Source organism: Notamacropus eugenii, chromosome 5 (assembly GCF_028372415.1).
Source record: "Notamacropus eugenii isolate mMacEug1 chromosome 5, mMacEug1.pri_v2, whole genome shotgun sequence".
NCBI classification, from domain to species: domain Eukaryota; kingdom Metazoa; phylum Chordata; class Mammalia; order Diprotodontia; family Macropodidae; genus Notamacropus; species Notamacropus eugenii.
The window spans coordinates 273,407,971-273,424,118 of NC_092876.1; the positions used below are offsets into that span (position 1 = coordinate 273,407,971).

The 16,148-nt window shown below is 37.7% G+C and overlaps 1 protein-coding gene and 1 long non-coding RNA gene across 2 annotated transcripts in view; both read left to right on the plus strand.

Annotated features, from left to right (window-relative positions):
* The window catches only part of LOC140509179 (uncharacterized), a 61,269-nt gene extending 55,792 nt beyond the window's left edge, over positions 1-5,477 (plus strand). The window contains exon 4 of the long non-coding RNA XR_011968587.1: positions 5,322-5,477. This is a non-coding gene — a long non-coding RNA (uncharacterized lncRNA). The remainder of the gene's footprint in view (positions 1-5,321) is intronic.
* Positions 5,478-12,857: 7,380 nt separating this feature from the next.
* Positions 12,858-13,808, plus strand: LOC140509180 (olfactory receptor 6T1-like). The gene has a single exon (XM_072617011.1). The coding sequence runs from the start codon at positions 12,858-12,860 to the stop codon at positions 13,806-13,808; it is 951 nt and encodes a 316-aa protein (XP_072473112.1).
* Positions 13,809-16,148: the final 2,340 nt, after the last annotated feature.

The window sequence follows — 16,148 nt, forward strand, 5'->3', positions numbered from 1 at the left end:
TGAAAGAACCATCTTCACACCTACACAGAATAAGAAATTTTAAGCTTATGTTAAGAAAATAAGTTCCACCTAAATTTGTTTAGTTGTATTAAAGCCACATGTGGGAGTATGAATGCTTTTATAAAGGTAATTTGGAAATGTATTTAACTAAATTAATGTTGTCTGATTAGCAATAATTCTTGTTCTGTGATATTTTGTTCTAAATTTCCTTGTCAATTCAAAAAACCACTGTATAAAAATATTGTTCAGAAAAACAACTTGTGTTATAACCTAGGTGTTATTAGATTATGAATGAAATGAAGGTAGAAAAATTATCAGCCTTGCCAACCATGTTTTGTAATGTTTTGAAGTACTGAAATTTAAGAAACTGGGAATTTCCATCTTCATCTACAGTTAAAAGGAATTTACAACTAAAACTATTTGGTTGTCACTAATGAAAGTTATAAGATCACTAACTAAGTTATTAAGGATTATTTTCATGATGTTAAAATGTACATTTTAAAGGGGAATATTGATAATTACTGTGTGAGAAAAGGCACAAAGAAAAGGACCATGCAAATTGTCCTTGTTAGCTTGAGACCATCTGTTTGGGTAGAGAAATTTCATCGACCCTGTACAAGGGCTGCTGCTGTATAAAATTTCTATTCCTTCTTCTATTGCAAATACTTTTTGATGAGGGAGTAGGTGGTAAATAAAAATTGATGGTAAATAGGAATTTACTTGTGGTAATTAGGAATTTGTTTACATCTGGAGTGTACTATATTGAAGCCACATTTTAACCAACTTAGCCTTAACAACTATAGTCTTAAAAGATTTGTTTTTTTAAAAAGGGTTGAATAAGTGATAGATGGTTGGAACTTTACAGCTATCATGTGTTCACTATATGAATTCACAGAATGTTATTACTCCATAAGATTGTAATGAGTACCCTTTTACATCGGGATGGATTTTAAGCTGTTTTTGAGAAGGAGAAATACTAGAAGAGAGGAATGTTAAGTAAAATCTTTTTGTGTCATTTTTTTAGAAGGCCTGATAAATTTTTGTTAGCTAATCTATCACAGGAACTTGAGATCATTAATGACAATTGTGTCCAGCCCTACCATGAATGGTGAGACTTTGTGGTTTGGGGTGAAACCCTTTGGGACCCTGAATATTCTTTTTGAGCTTAGTTTTTAGATTTGCTGTAATTTTTCACCACTTCAAAAAATAAAATTGCCAGCAGTTCATTGGAAATAACATCTGAGATTGAAGGCCAGTGGATACCTCTCCCTAGGAGTAAGGTTAGCAGGGAAGGCTGAGGTTGGACTCTCTTAATTCATTTTTCTCACATAAGAAATCTGCCAACTTGATTAATTCTGAACCTGGCTATTTTATCTCATCATATACTTGACTGTTTATAGTCATTCTGAGCCTTGGGCCAAGCCTGAAGGACTAGTACTGATGTTGTATTCATGTGCCTGGTTCTTCCTCTTACAGCAAATTTCTCTAACCAGGACAATTTAAGCTGTGATTTTTTTTTATGATGAATCTCTTATTGTTTTCAGTTTGAAACTATAGTCAGTACTTATTCCCAACAATATGTGATCCTTAATAACTGGATCTACCCAAAGCTATGATTGTTGGAACTTGCTATTTAAAATTAGACCTTATGGATCTATAATTATATTATTCTTAGTTTGATCATAGGTAATATCATCAAGAAATGCTATTGAGCAAATGATTTATGATGGCAGGAACCCTATGGGGTTGACATCTATGAACTGAAGGTAGATTTCTCATGAAGAAGGCTGGGAGAATGACTCTGAATGGCCTGAGAAGACTTCCCCTGACTCAATTTCCTCAGTAGGAAATTTTCTCTTGAAATAGAAAGTTTCCTATCTGACCAATCCTGACTACAACATTATCTCAATACAATTGATTGCCAATGAATTGACGTCAAAGTAAGGGAACATTTTTCCCTTATTATAGTTATGTCCCTATTTTTCTTTTTATGGCAGATTTCTATGATCCCAGCTGATGAGTATTTCTAGAATTGTGGCATGTATGAACACAATATTAAATCTTCATCTGATAGGCTAATACTGAAGCAAATCTGAGCTCCTATGAGTTATTCAGCCAAAAATCATAGTCCCTTCTATATCCTAAATAAATAGATTAGTATTCAGCTTTGTCATCTGCCTGTTACTAGTTATATGTAATCATATATAAGGTCCTTAAATATTTCAAAATGATGTAAAAATAATTGAATATTAATGCAAGTTTATGTAACCAAGCTGTTATTTTATTATTAAGATTAAATCAGAAACATCTTAAGTTTTGTTTTGAAGAAAAATATAGTGCCATCAGTTTTCTTAGAGGAGAGTAACTCATGGAATAATTTGTGTTACCTCAATGAAAAAGTCAATTTTATTTAGGTTTATTATTTAATGTGGAAATAACATTTGTTTGTAGCATATGTCCTATAGTGCAAACATATTTTATTATAAACAACTTATTTGATATGCACTGTTTTGAAATTATTTAGTGCATTTACATACTTCATCCTAAGACATTTTGCTACAATTGAAGTTAACTTAGCAACTTAACAGTTAATTCAATTATATATTAGAGATCATCAGGGGGTGGAGCCAAGACGACTGAGTAGAAAGACACACCTACTCTAGCTCTGCCCCCACAGCCCATAAAATACCTGTGAAAAAAGTGACCCTAAATAAATTCTAGAAAAGCAGAAGCCAAAAAATGACAGAGTGAAAGAGATTTCCAGCCCAAGACATCCAGGAAGGCGGAGAGGAATTGCACCAGGCTTGGAGCAGACTGCAGCCCAGCCTTGGTCACGCTGCATGAGCAGGCTGCAGTGGGGCAACCCCCAGCAGCAACTGCAGTTCCCAGATACCTCAACCCACAAATGCCAAAATCAGCTTCAAAGGTCAGTGAGAAAGCACTTTCACCTGGGTGAGAAGGGAATGTGGTCTGGTACAGCATCCATTTTAGGAGTCCTCTGCCTGAAGCTCCTGGGGGAATCAAGGGACTGATGTGGATCTCAGCAGTGAGTGGCAATCCTAGGGTAAGGAGGAGCACGCTGACGTGGTGGAACTGGAGACAGTTGTGGAAAGGGAACCCAACTCAGATTCTGGACAGAAAAGCTCTATTGCACTGGTCTTGAAGTGGAGCATAGCCCAGCCTTGGCTGCACAGCATTGGCATGAACTAAACTGGAGCAGTCCTTGGGGCAGAATCCCTGGCACCAGCTGTGGTTCTCAGATTGCTCAACTCACAAACACCAAAGATGGCTTCAAAGATTCTGGGCAGAAAAGCTTGTAATAGCTACCAGACCAGAGAGCAGGCCAGGAGAGGAGTAAACTCCACTCCTGGATTGTGCCACCTTGGAGGAACTGAGAACTTACAGTTACCCAGAGTATACCTTCCCCTTGAAAAATGACTCAAAAGTCAAGTAACTGACTAGGAAAATGACCAAAAAAGGGGGAAAAATAAGACTATAGAAGGTTACTTTGTTGGCAAACAGGTATTTTCTTCCATCCTTTTGGGTAAGGAAGAACAATGCTTGCCATCAGAGGAAGAACTAAAAGTCAAGGCTTCTGCATCCAAAACCTGTAAAATAAATATGAGATGGTCTCAGGCCATGGAAGAACTCAAAAAGGATTTTAAAAATCAAGTAAGAGAGGTGGAGGAAAAACTGGGAAGAGAAATGAGAGCGATGCAAGAAAATCATGAAAAGGGAGTCAACAGCTTGCTAAAGGAGACCCAAAAAAGTGCTGAAGAAAATAACACATTTAAAAATAGACTAATTGAGACAGAGAGCACAGGGTGAGTTGAATGGGAAGGAATGATATATAAATGATATCTAAAAAATAAATAATATCTAAAAAAAAGAGAGGAATACATTGGGAGGAGATGGGGAAATGAAATGGGGAAAATTATCTCTTATAAAAGAGGTAAGAAAAAGTTTTTTTCAATGGAGGGAGAAAGGGGGGAGGTGAAAGGGAAAAAATGAACCTTACTTTCATCACATTTGACTTAAGGAGGGAATAACATGCACACTCAATTTGGTATGAAAATCTATCTTACCCTACAGAAAAGTAGGGGAGAAGGGGATAAGTGGGGTTAGGGGGATGATAAAAGGGAGGGCAAATGGGAGGAGGGAGTAATTAGAAGCAAACACTTTTGAGCAAGGACAAGGTCAAAAGAGAGAATAAAATAAATGGGGGGCAGTATAGGATGGAGGAATACATAGTTACTCTTACCCAACATGACTATTATGGAAGTCTTTTGCAAAACTACACATATACAGCCTACATTGAATTACTTGCCTTCTCAGTGGAGATGGGTGGGGAGGGAGGAAGGGAGAGAAGTTGGAACTCAAAGTTTAAGGAGTGAATGTTGAGAATTATTTTTGCATACAACTGGGAAATAAGAAATACAGGTAATGGGGTGTAGAAATCTATATTTCTCTACAAGAAAAGAGAGAAGATGGGGATCAGGCAAAGGAAGGGTATGACAGAAGAGAGGGCAGATGGGAGGAAGGGGTAATCAGAATGCACAGAGTTTTGGGGTGTGGGAGGGGAGAGATGGGGACAAAATTTGGAACTCAAAATTTTGTGGAAATGAGTGATGAAAACTAAAAATAAATAAATACACCTTTAACAAAATAAAAAATATATGTTAGAGATCATCTTATAAAAAGTGCTCTGTTACCTATATTTTATAGGAAGCCTAGATGTTTAGCATTCTCTACTGAGTCTAAGGGAAGTTATGAATTAATCATAATTAATCAGTTTAATGTAGTTGTAACTAATTGGTGTTCTAAAGTTTTGAATAAAATAATAAGATCAAATGTCATATATATGTAATTTAAAATGTTTTGAGAATTCTAATTTCTGTGGTATTTTAAATTGTTTGGCTTTTGAATTTTCAGTTGTATTTGAATTTCTTAAATATATCAATGTAACAGTTTGCCAATTTACACCATAAAAACGAAAATGACAATGGAGCCAATGCTAATTTAGAAAAGTACTTTTATCTCTAGTTTAATATGTTCACTTAGGCAAATATGAAATCTTTAAAGAAAATGATTCATTTTCAAAGATAGAAAAACATGGAATGAACAAAGGTTATTGAAGAAGTGAAATTCTCTGAAGTTTCAGGTGACCTATGGGTTCTTAATTTAATGTTTTTCTTATGACTCTATTGTTAATAAGATCAGAATCACAGGGCTTGAACCAGTTGTCATCACATGACCTAGCTATTGGAAAAGTAATGTTAAAGAAGTTATACTAAATTGTATTGTGATCTGTTTTATACAAGATTTAAAGAAAATCGTCTGGGAATCTACAAGTGAAATGGAACCAGAAATACAAATATACTAAAAAAGGAGTTCACTTAAGGGCTTTCCTGAAGAAAGGTGTTTCCTGAAGACCAGAGACATCTAAGAATCAAGACGAAACATGCCACTTGAATGAATATTGGGCGGGGGGGGGGGGGGGGGGGGGGTACTTCCAACCCATAATCCCTTGGTGAAAGACCTGACTTTGACATTCCTGGCTCAGATTTCCTTCCATGCCAAGGTTGAGTTCAATGCTTCCCACCACTGGTGGCCTTTTTGGCCTTAAGGATGTTATCCATCCTCTCCTTTTCAGGGACACCCCACTCTCCTTCTCTGTACCTTACTCCCCTTTTGGGGAATTAAATCTTGCCAAAATGTCTATTTTCATATTGGGGTCTGTGTTACTGATATTGCTATGGTTCAGTAGAACCTAGATGTGACCCAAAAACTAGCGTTGATCTAGGGGGGGACTCCTGCCACCTCCTCTAACCAAAAGGGGAAGTTGTCAATCCTGGGGAAATTCTGGGAGCCCTACCCTGTTCTGACTAGAAACTTCAAATCATCCTCTAGCCCCAAGAAAAAGTCCTGAGAATATCTGAAGTGATCAGCAGTTTCTAACTGTCCCTGTTACCAGCAGAGATATCTCCAAGGACACTTCTGCAACCCTATTCTTCCTGCAGTTTAGCTATTCCGTTGAACCCTACAGATAATCCTGGCTAAGGACATGGTCAGTGGCTTACATCTGTTGTCTAGAAGCAACCTAAACCAATCCTGTGGTTTTTCTAGGAATGTGCTATCATTTGCAATACATAACCTTTAACTCACCCACTATTCCATGTATCTACCTAGGTGTCCCTCCTGAGTGTATATAACTTCTGTTTTTAATTCCCCTCACTGAATTTCCCTGAGACAAGGCATTGTCTGATATTGCAATTCTTTGACCCTCTATAAATGTATTGCTTTATTTATTGATCATCTTCTTGGTCTGATTTTTATACAAGTTTGATACGGGCCAGTAAAGCACTTAAATAAGTTTAGCTTTCTTTTCTATTTTCCTGGCCCTATAAAGTTGTGACAAAGTAAGTGGAGGGAGCTATACTCTAGTACATATTTTAGCATTCACATTGATTTTGAATTCAACTCACTAGATACTTAACACCTACTACATGCAAGACACAGTGCTAGTCACCTGTGATATAAAGATATAAATAGAATAATCCTTGCCCTCAAGGAGCTTTTATTCTACTAGAGAAATATCACATACATATATCTAAGTAAATACAAATTATGTAAAAAGTTATACAAATTAATTTTGAGAGAGGAGATAAAAAGACACACAGAGTGATGGAGGGAAGGAGAGAGAAACAGAGACAGGCAGACAGACAGACAGACAGACAGACAGAGAGAGCATAATAAGCAAGATTCATTAAGAAAGGTCTTGGGGAGGAGATTTTTCCTGAATTCTGTCTTGTAAGAAACCAGCGATTCTATGAAGTAGAAGCAAAGAAGGGTTACAGTCCAAATATGGGGGAACCATCTAAATAAAGTCACAGAGATTAGAGGGAAGATCACAAAAGTGATCCCTTCCTCCTCAAATTTCTTACAAGCACTCTGTCTGAATCCCTCCTTTGCACTTACCTCACCTAACATTGTATCATAATTATTTTTAAACTTGCTATTCCCCATCCCCTACTTCATTTATTCTAAGCTGCATGAGAGCAGGGACTATGTCACATCTCTCACTGATTTCTGTTTGTTGAGGTTAGTTAGGTGTCCTACCAACTCTCTCAGATTCAACATTTCCAAAACTAAGGTCTTTCTCTAATCTTCAAAGCCTACCTCTTCCCATGACTTCACCATTTCTGTAGAGAGCACCACATCTTCCCAGTCCTCAACCCCTCAAGTCATTCTGGATTATTTCTTTCCCTCACATCCTGCATCCAATCACTTTCCATGTCTTGATGATCTTGCCTACAAAATATTTTCCCAGACACCCTTTTATTTCCACTTCCACTAAAACCATCCAAATGTAGATCTTAGTCACCCCTTACCTAGACTATTCAAATTGACTTCTAAATAGTCTTGTTCACTTCAGTTTTTCCTTTCTATGATCCATCCTTCACACATGTTTACATGTGTAAAAACCTAAATTCAATTCAATTTAACCTTACTAAGGGCCTACTAGGTGTGTTAGGTGCTGAGATAGAAAGACAAAAGATGAAATAGTCCTTGCCTTTTAAGAGTACACATTCTAATGAGAGGATACAACATGTACATGAGTAAATAATTACAAAATTATCCCAAGAGGGCAGAAGTACTAATAAGGCTATCAGTAAAGAGCTTGTGTAGGCTGAGGCATCTGACTTGTACTTAGAATGAAGCTAGGGATCCTGTGAGGAATGGGATTTCTTGCATAGCAAACAGATACTTATAAGTAAAACAAAGGGTTCTTAAAGGGAAATTATATGAAATAATACCAGAAAGATGCATATAAGCCATTTTGCTTAAAGCTTCAAAGGCTAAGGATTTTGTATTTTATCCTAAAGGAAATAGGTAGCTGCTAAAGATTTTTAGAAAAGAATGTGACATCCTGACAGAGATGATTGACTCAAGAATGCAGACTGAGATATCTTTCTCTTGTTTATGGTCAATGTGGGAATTTCCTTGACTATGTGTATTTATAAAAGGGGTTTCATTTTTGTTTCTTTCTCAGTGGGGTGAAATGGGTAGCAAGAAAAGAAGTCAGACTTTTGTTCATTTAAAAATAAATAAAATTTAATTTAAAGAGATAGAGGCATTGTCATTTTTATATTTTATGTTTATGTATGTAGGTTTATGTGTATCCATTTGATGGATTTCTAGAAAATGACTTAGATAGGAGAAAAACTTAAAAACAAGAACCTATTACATCATATATACATATATATATAATCTCACTGGATGCTCACAACAACCCTGGGGTTTAAGTGCTATTTTTATCCCCATTTTACAGATGAGGAAATTGAGGCAAACATAGGTTTTATAGATTTGTCCAGGATCATAAACCTAGTAAGTGTCTGAGGAAAGGTTTGAAGTTAGGTCTTTCTGACTCCAGGTCAAGTGATCTATCCACTACACCATCTAGCTGCCTACAAAGTAGAAAGGGTGGAGAACTAATGATTCAGAATATCACATTTTACCTCAAATGTAGCTGCTTTGTCAATTTCCTTTGTATAACTCTTTTTCATTGTCATAAGGAAGAATTCAATGGAGGAGATATTTTGGAAAATATGATAGAAAAAAAATATTTTGCAACAAAATGTTACCATGCAGGAGAGTGTGAAGAAGTACAAAAGGATAAACCTCTTTACTTTATCTTGGTATTAAGGGATTAGATATGAATTTTGTGTATCTAAGGCCTTTTTGAACACTAGTTAGATAAGTCACATTCATCTCCCCTAAGCTGAATATGCCTTATTGTTTCATTGTCAATATCTAGGGATAAATCTCAAATCATAGAACCCAAGGTTTCACCCTAGAATCCTAGGATTCACAGCCATAATTTGAGTTGGGCACAAATGGAGCCAAATGGAGGCACAGGAAACTAAAACTAAAACTTGGAAGGCACTGCATTCCTTCAGAGACACAGAGATAAACATCTAAAGGAATTATCAATAATAGTTTTTAAAAAACTATAATATAATATTATTCTTCACTATCCACCCTATGATAGATAAATTTCTCTATAATCAAACACTCTACAACAACCATCTGATATGCCACCATAAGCACCAGCATCCAGGATCACACCTACCATGGATCCTGGTGGGCCAGTTTCTCATCACCCTCAACTAAATTTATCTTTAAAATCTTAGTCAAGGGCACCTTTCATACTATTGATTTTGAATGCATTCAGTACCCCTTTCCCAATTTGCCAAACTTCCTTGTAATACCTCTAACAGTACTATACTAGCTCTATGGGTCAAAAACATAGTAATATAAACAGTAAAGTGAAAGCCAGCACTTATCTCTTCCCTCAAGAGGTTAATTACAGTACTCTTGTTTAATGAGCATGGGTCAAGATGGTTTCCTTTGAGGATCATAGCTCCAAGAAAGTTAAAACAAATTTTAATTGATAGAATTGGGAATGAACTAACTGTGTCAGGTTTAAAGAACTGAACCTCCTGCTGCAAATGAGCATCTACTTCAAGTAAGTAGGAGGGAGAAGTCCTAGCTATAGCACATTCTTTCCATTTGGAATGCTCTCTTGGCCCTAGAACTAGCTTGGGTCCTCTGAACTTGAATGACCAGGGGACAAAATCCAGGGGAATGAAGTGTTGGGATGGATAAGTGAATCCAATTCTTTTACCCCATGGACACAGATGGCTTTTCAAACTCAGTGCCTATATTTGATCCAATTCAGATTTCACTAAAGTATGTGAACCTCTGAGGCAGAAGGATGAGGAAGACAGAAAACAATGAACCATGGAACCTTGTGATGTTTTAATAAGTTACTCAATCCCTTTGAGACTCCATGAAATCATTTGAATAATGAAGTTGAACTAAGTCATCCTGAAGGATCCTTCAATCTCTAGGATTTTATGCGTCTGAGATGCCAGTTATCAGCTCTGTGAGGATATGTTACGAATTTTTCTTTTAGATTACTGGTGATTGGGGTCAACCACTTAGCATTCATTCATTTATTCACCAAACCTCTATTTTGTCACCACTATGCTCTAGGGACTATTCTAGGCACTGGTTATACAGAAATAAAATTCCAACAGTCTCTTCTCTTAAGAAGCTTTTATTCTATTGTGGAAAATGTACATAAATCGGTAAGTACAAAATCTTCAAAGTAAATACAATGTAATTTTCTTGAGGGAGGAAGTAGAAGAAACTACTGACATCTGGGAAGATAGGAAAGGTCTTGAGTATTAGTGGCACTTGAACTGAGCTCTGAAGGAAGCTGGGGATTCCAATGGGAGTAGGTGAGGAAGGAGGGCATCCCAGGAAGGGGGAACAGACTGAACAAAAATGTGGAGACAAGCAATGAACTGTGAAAATGAATGTGAGACAACAAGCAAGTCAGCTTGGCTAAAACTTTGAACCTGTGCAGGAGAATAAAGTGAAAACAGCCATGACCAGTACGTTAGAGCAAAACTCTAAAGGTTTTGAACATCAAGTCAAAGTGTTTGTATTAAGAGAGAGAGAGAGAGAGAGAGAGAGAGAGAGAGAGAGAGAGAGAGAGAGAGAGAGAGAGAGACAGAGACAGAGACAGAGACAGAGACAGAGACAGAGACAGAGAGACAGAGAGAGAGAGGAGGGAGGGAGGGAGGGAGGGAGGGAGGGAGGGAGGGAGGGAGGGAGAGAGAGAGAGAGAGAAAGGAAGGAAGGAAGGAAGGAAGGAAGGAAGGAAGGAAGGAAGGAAGGAAGGAAGGAAGGAAGGAAGGAAGGAAGGAAGGAAGGAAGGAAGGGAGGGAGGGAGGGAGGGAGGGAGGGAGGGAGGGAGGGAGGGAGGGAGGGAGGAAGGAAGGAAGGAAGGAAGGAAGGAAGGAAGGAAGGAAGGGAGGGAGGGAGGGAGGGAGGGAGGGAGGGAGGGAGAGAGAGAGAGAGAGAGAAAGGAAGGAAGGAAGGAAGGAAGGAAGGAAGGAAGGAAGGAAGGAAGGAAGGAAGGAAGGAAGGAAGGAAGGAAGGAAGGAAGGAAGGGAGGAAGGAAGGAAGGAAGGAAGAAAGAGAAAGAGAGAGAGAGAGAAATTAGGGGAGAAAGGAAGAAATGACTGAATAAACAAATGAAGAAATAAATAATTGTGACTACCAAGTCTCAGTCCTTTCATAATCTCCACTTCTCTCTTTTAATAGTATTCCCCTCTCTCTGGATGGGCATTACTTATCACTGGGCCAATGTTCCAGTACCTTTATGGGCCACATAACATCTATATATCCATTTCAGCTATGACTTTCCCAAAGTCTCTTGCTAGTAAATTTTGGAATTGAATTAGAAGTCAGGAGTCCTTATTCACAGCCCAAGATTGTTTCCTTCATGCCATGCTGATTAAACATTCTGGTAGAGAGCTACCAAACATGCTTTTACAAAGTAATAGATAATAAGAGTAATCAAAGCTCATTTCTATAGCCTTTTACAGGTGACAAAGTGCTTTTCTCCCTGCAATACTATCAGGTAGAGATAATAAATACTATGTTCCCATTTTACGGAAGAGAAAATTGAGGCTTACATATATTTAGCGATTGTTCATAGGCACAAACATGTAAGTGGAAGAGGAACGACTCAAATCAACTCAATTGTCCACTAAAGGACACTAAGGACTCAATAACTCTTCACTAAATTGAATTTTAAAGGTTTCCAATTTTCAAAGAATTAAAATATGATAAAAAATGCTTAATGTGATAAACACACAATTTAATTTTTTTTTTTAGAACATCTACAGCTGAATGCTTAGAATTCATCTAGTACAGCTTACTCATTTTCCTCATTGGTATGAGGAAACCAATACCCAATACACATACATTTCCATCCCATACTGGGTTTCTCTCCATTTCTCCCATGTAATACTGCATTTCCTATCTTCCTGACTTTGTGCTGACTATTGTCTGCATCTGGCATATGCTTCTCCTTCCCCTCTGATTTGTAGAATCCCCTAATTCCTTTTAGATTCTCTTTCCACTATGTCAAGATAATTCAGAAGACACTTGTGACTACAGGATTAAGGGGTGGAGGTCACAATTATGCATAATTTCATTTCTGAATGCCTATAATCACAAATTTATATGCCTACTATATGGCTCATTGTCTTTAAACAATAACAGCAAGTTACTATTATTACAAACTCTCATTCTAACTTCAGTCATGTATTATACTAGTTAAACCTCCAGCCCTTGTTTACCATTTCCCCACCAAGCACCCAGTAGCATATCTTAGCATAGGTTAGCAAGCTCTGGAAAGGTTCTGGATTTTTAGTCAGAAAATTTGGATTTATTTGATTCTTAGCTTTGATATGTCCCATTTGACTGTAAGCCTCTTTAATCATTCAACTTTCTCATCCATAAAATGGGAACAACAATGGCCTCATTATATATCTAATGGGATTGCTCTGAGGAAGGCACCTTGTAAATATTTGAGACATATAACCATGTACCTTATCTGTTAGGTTGACGGTCTACCAAGCTCAGTGGTATTTATGGGAGCAGATGCTTTACCTGAGGATTTGGCTTTGTCTCAAAAAAGGATGTGCATGCAGCACAATGGTCTTGTCCTCTCCAGGTCTTCCTAGAAAATATGGGAGGGAACATACTTTTCCCATACCTAGGTTAGAAATAATCAGAATGTTTCCCCCAAAAGAAATTCTTCCCAAAATCCTGTCTTTAGCTACCTGCAAGTTGAAAACTCTGTCATATATCCTTTATGTTCCCACAAGGGTCCTCTATATGGTAGGTGAAAAATAAAAAGTTTCTTGATTAATTATATATAACCTAGCCTCAAATAATCTCTGATGTCCTTTTCCACACAGAGCTAGAGGGAAATGTATCCAGAGAACTGGACCCGTGTGACAGAATTTGTGCTAAGTGGTTTCCCTGCAAGCTGGAGCCTACAGCTCATGCTGTTCCTGGGGCTTCTGGTGACATATGTGGTGACAGTCATAGGGAACTTACTCATCATTGTGCTTAGCTGCTCTGACCACCGCCTACACACCCAGATGTATTTTTTCCTAAGAAATCTGTCCCTCCTAGAGTTGATATTAGTCTCGGTTGTGGTCCCTAAGATGCTGGTCAGCATCCTCACCAGGGACTACTCTATCTCCTTTGCTGGCTGCATCATGCAGTCCTATCTCTATTTCCTCCTGGGCACCACTGACTTCTTCCTCTTGGCTGTCATGTCCCTGGACCGCTATCTGGCCATCTGTCGTCCATTACATTATGAGATTCTGATGAATCGTCCCATCTGTGTGCGACTAGTAATGGCTTCCTGGATTGCTGGTTTCCTTTGGGTCCTCTCTCCTACCATCCTCATGGCTAGCTTGCCTTTCTGTGGTCCCAATGTTATTGACCACTTCTTCTGTGACAGCTGGCCATTGATGAGACTCTCCTGTGGGGATACCCTACTTCTGGAGTTAGTGGCCTTTGTACTTTCCACAGCTGTTCTTCTGGGATCCCTGGCACTGACTTCTGTCTCCTATGCCTGTATCCTTGCTACTGTCCTCCAAACTCCAACAGCCACTGAAAGGAGGAAAGCCTTTTCTACCTGTGCTTCACATCTCACCATGGTTATCATCGTCTATGGCAGCTCCATCTTCCTTTATATCCGCACATCAGAGGCCCACTCTATGCTCCTTAACAAAGGGGTCTCAGCCTTGGGATGCATCATCACCCCGCTTCTGAATCCATTCATCTTTAGTCTCCGTAACGATAAGGTGAAGCAGGCCCTAGGAGATGCCCTGCGATGGCACAGGAATATATATGCCAGAAGGCTGTAAGGACCTTGTGAAATGAAGAGGTCTCCTCATAGTTTTTGAGGCAAAAAGTCCCAGGTGACAGGCTACTGTTGTCTCTTGGAGTACAAAGGAGACTTCATCCATAAGCAATAGAGTAAAAAAAAGAAACTTCATCCATAAGCAATGGAAAAGGTTCTTGGTGATTTAGGCATTTTTTTTTAGCCACAGATAAGGCAAATACCATCATTAGAAGCATCTTTAAACTGGAGGGATGGCATTATGATATAATAGAAAGAGCACTGGACTTGGAGTCAAAAGGCTTAGATTTGAGTCCCAGTTCTCCCACTTAATACTTACGTGATATAAAGCCAAGTAAGCTTCCATCTGAAACTGTTTCTTCATTTATAAAGTGAGGGAAAAAATGTCCCTTCCAGAGTTAAGACTTCATAGCTCCTCAGTTCTGATATAAATGCTTTATAAAGTACATAAAGAACCTTACTAGAAAGTATTACATATAGAATGGAGCGTAACTATTTAAGAAGGAAATGGATATTTAATAAAACAGGATTTTCAAGAATTCCTGATAAAAAGAACAGAGATGAATTTAAAAATTTGATATTCAAACACAAGACTCAAGCAGAAAAATATAAAAATGTTAAAGAGTAATCATGAGAGACTCAAAAAAGTTACACTGTTCACATTCCTATATGGGAAGATGATATCCCAAAGAGGTCAAAGAAAAAGTAAAGGGATCTATACATACAAAAATATTTATAGCAGCTATTTTTGTGGTGGCAAAGAACTGGAAATCAAGGGGATGCTCACCAGTTAGGGAATGACTGGATAAGTTGTGGCATATAATTGTGATAGAGTACTATTGTGCTATGGGAAATGACAAGGGGAGAGGGGTGGTTTAGGAAAAACATGGCAAAATGTATATGAATTGATATAAAGAGATGGGAGAGGAAGTGGAAGATCTTTGTGCACAGTAATAGCAAAGTTGTGATGATGATCAACTATGAAAGACTTGGCTACTCTGATCAATACTATGATCCAAGACAATTCCAAAGGACTCATGATGAAAAAATGCTATTTTCAGAGAGAGAACTGATGAACTCTGCAAATTGAAATATATATTTTTTAACTTTATTTGTCTTACTTTTTTGAAATATGCCTAATATGGACATATATTTTGCATGATTTCACATGAATAATTGAAATTATATTATTTGCCTTCTCAGTGGATGGGGGGAGGTGGGAGAGAGGGAGGGAATTTGGAATTCAAAATTTTAAAAAGAAAAGAATGTTTAAAAATGAATGAATAACTTAAATGGGTTTTTAAAAGGGGATGGGTTCTATGGCAATGAGAACCCGAGTGAGGCTAGACAAGCAAGTGAGGTTGAGTTTAACTGCTAAGACCTAGGAAAAGAAGCAGCATTGTGCTGAGTTCGAGGTAGAGGAACTTAAAGACCCAGAACTACATTGTCTTCAAGGCATGGGAATGAATTTTTTGGAGTGATGGGGAGGAAATATCCACCTTCCCCCTGGAGATAAGGTGTAGCCACTGGACAAAACTCTATTCTCTCCACTATGGCTATGGCCCTAAGTATATTTTTCTAAATATATACATACCTAGAATATGAATTGCAGGCTCTAAAGTATGCTACAAAGGAATCCAAGTAAACTCTGTGTAACCTCACTTCTCCCATCTTTGAGATGGAAAAAATGCGTTGAAAGTGAATAATGTCATCTTCAAATTGGAAGAAGGGCTATATGGGGTAGTGGAAAGAGTCCAGGATTTGGAATAAGAAACTATTGACAGTATGAGCTGCATGACCATGGCCATTAAACTTTTCTGAGTCTTATGTTCTTCATCTATAATATGGGGGTGATAATTCATGTCCTGACTACTTTACAGAACTTTTGTGGCAATCAAATGAAATAATGAATCTAAACTGCTTGAGAAAACTTGAAGCTCTAATTAGGAACTAATAACCTAATCCTAAATAATGGGTGAGTCAACAAATAATAGAAGCAATCAATAATTTCATTAAAGATAATGTCAACAATGACCACATTAAAGGTGACAACAATATATCAAAATTTGTGGGACACAACCAAAACAACAATTAGGTGAATATTTATCTTTAAATGTTTAACATCAATAAAAAAAAAAAAGATAAAGAGCAAAACAATGAATTGGACCTTCCTGACTGAGTTTTCCAACATTTCCCCACATTGGGTAAATTTCCCCTTTTTCTCTTCCCCAGTAATCTCCTTTGCTGGATATAAGGTAGCTACCTCTATCTCTACCTCTTTCCCCTGAATATGATGTGTTTTTTATAATCTTTTGGATTTCTCCACAGGAATGTAGTATTGCCT

What these genes read in the sequence shown, in the direction of transcription:
- LOC140509180 (XM_072617011.1), top strand. Translation starts at nt 12,858, where the DNA reads ATGTATCCAGAGAACTGGACCCGTGTGACAGAATTTGTGCTAAGTGGT.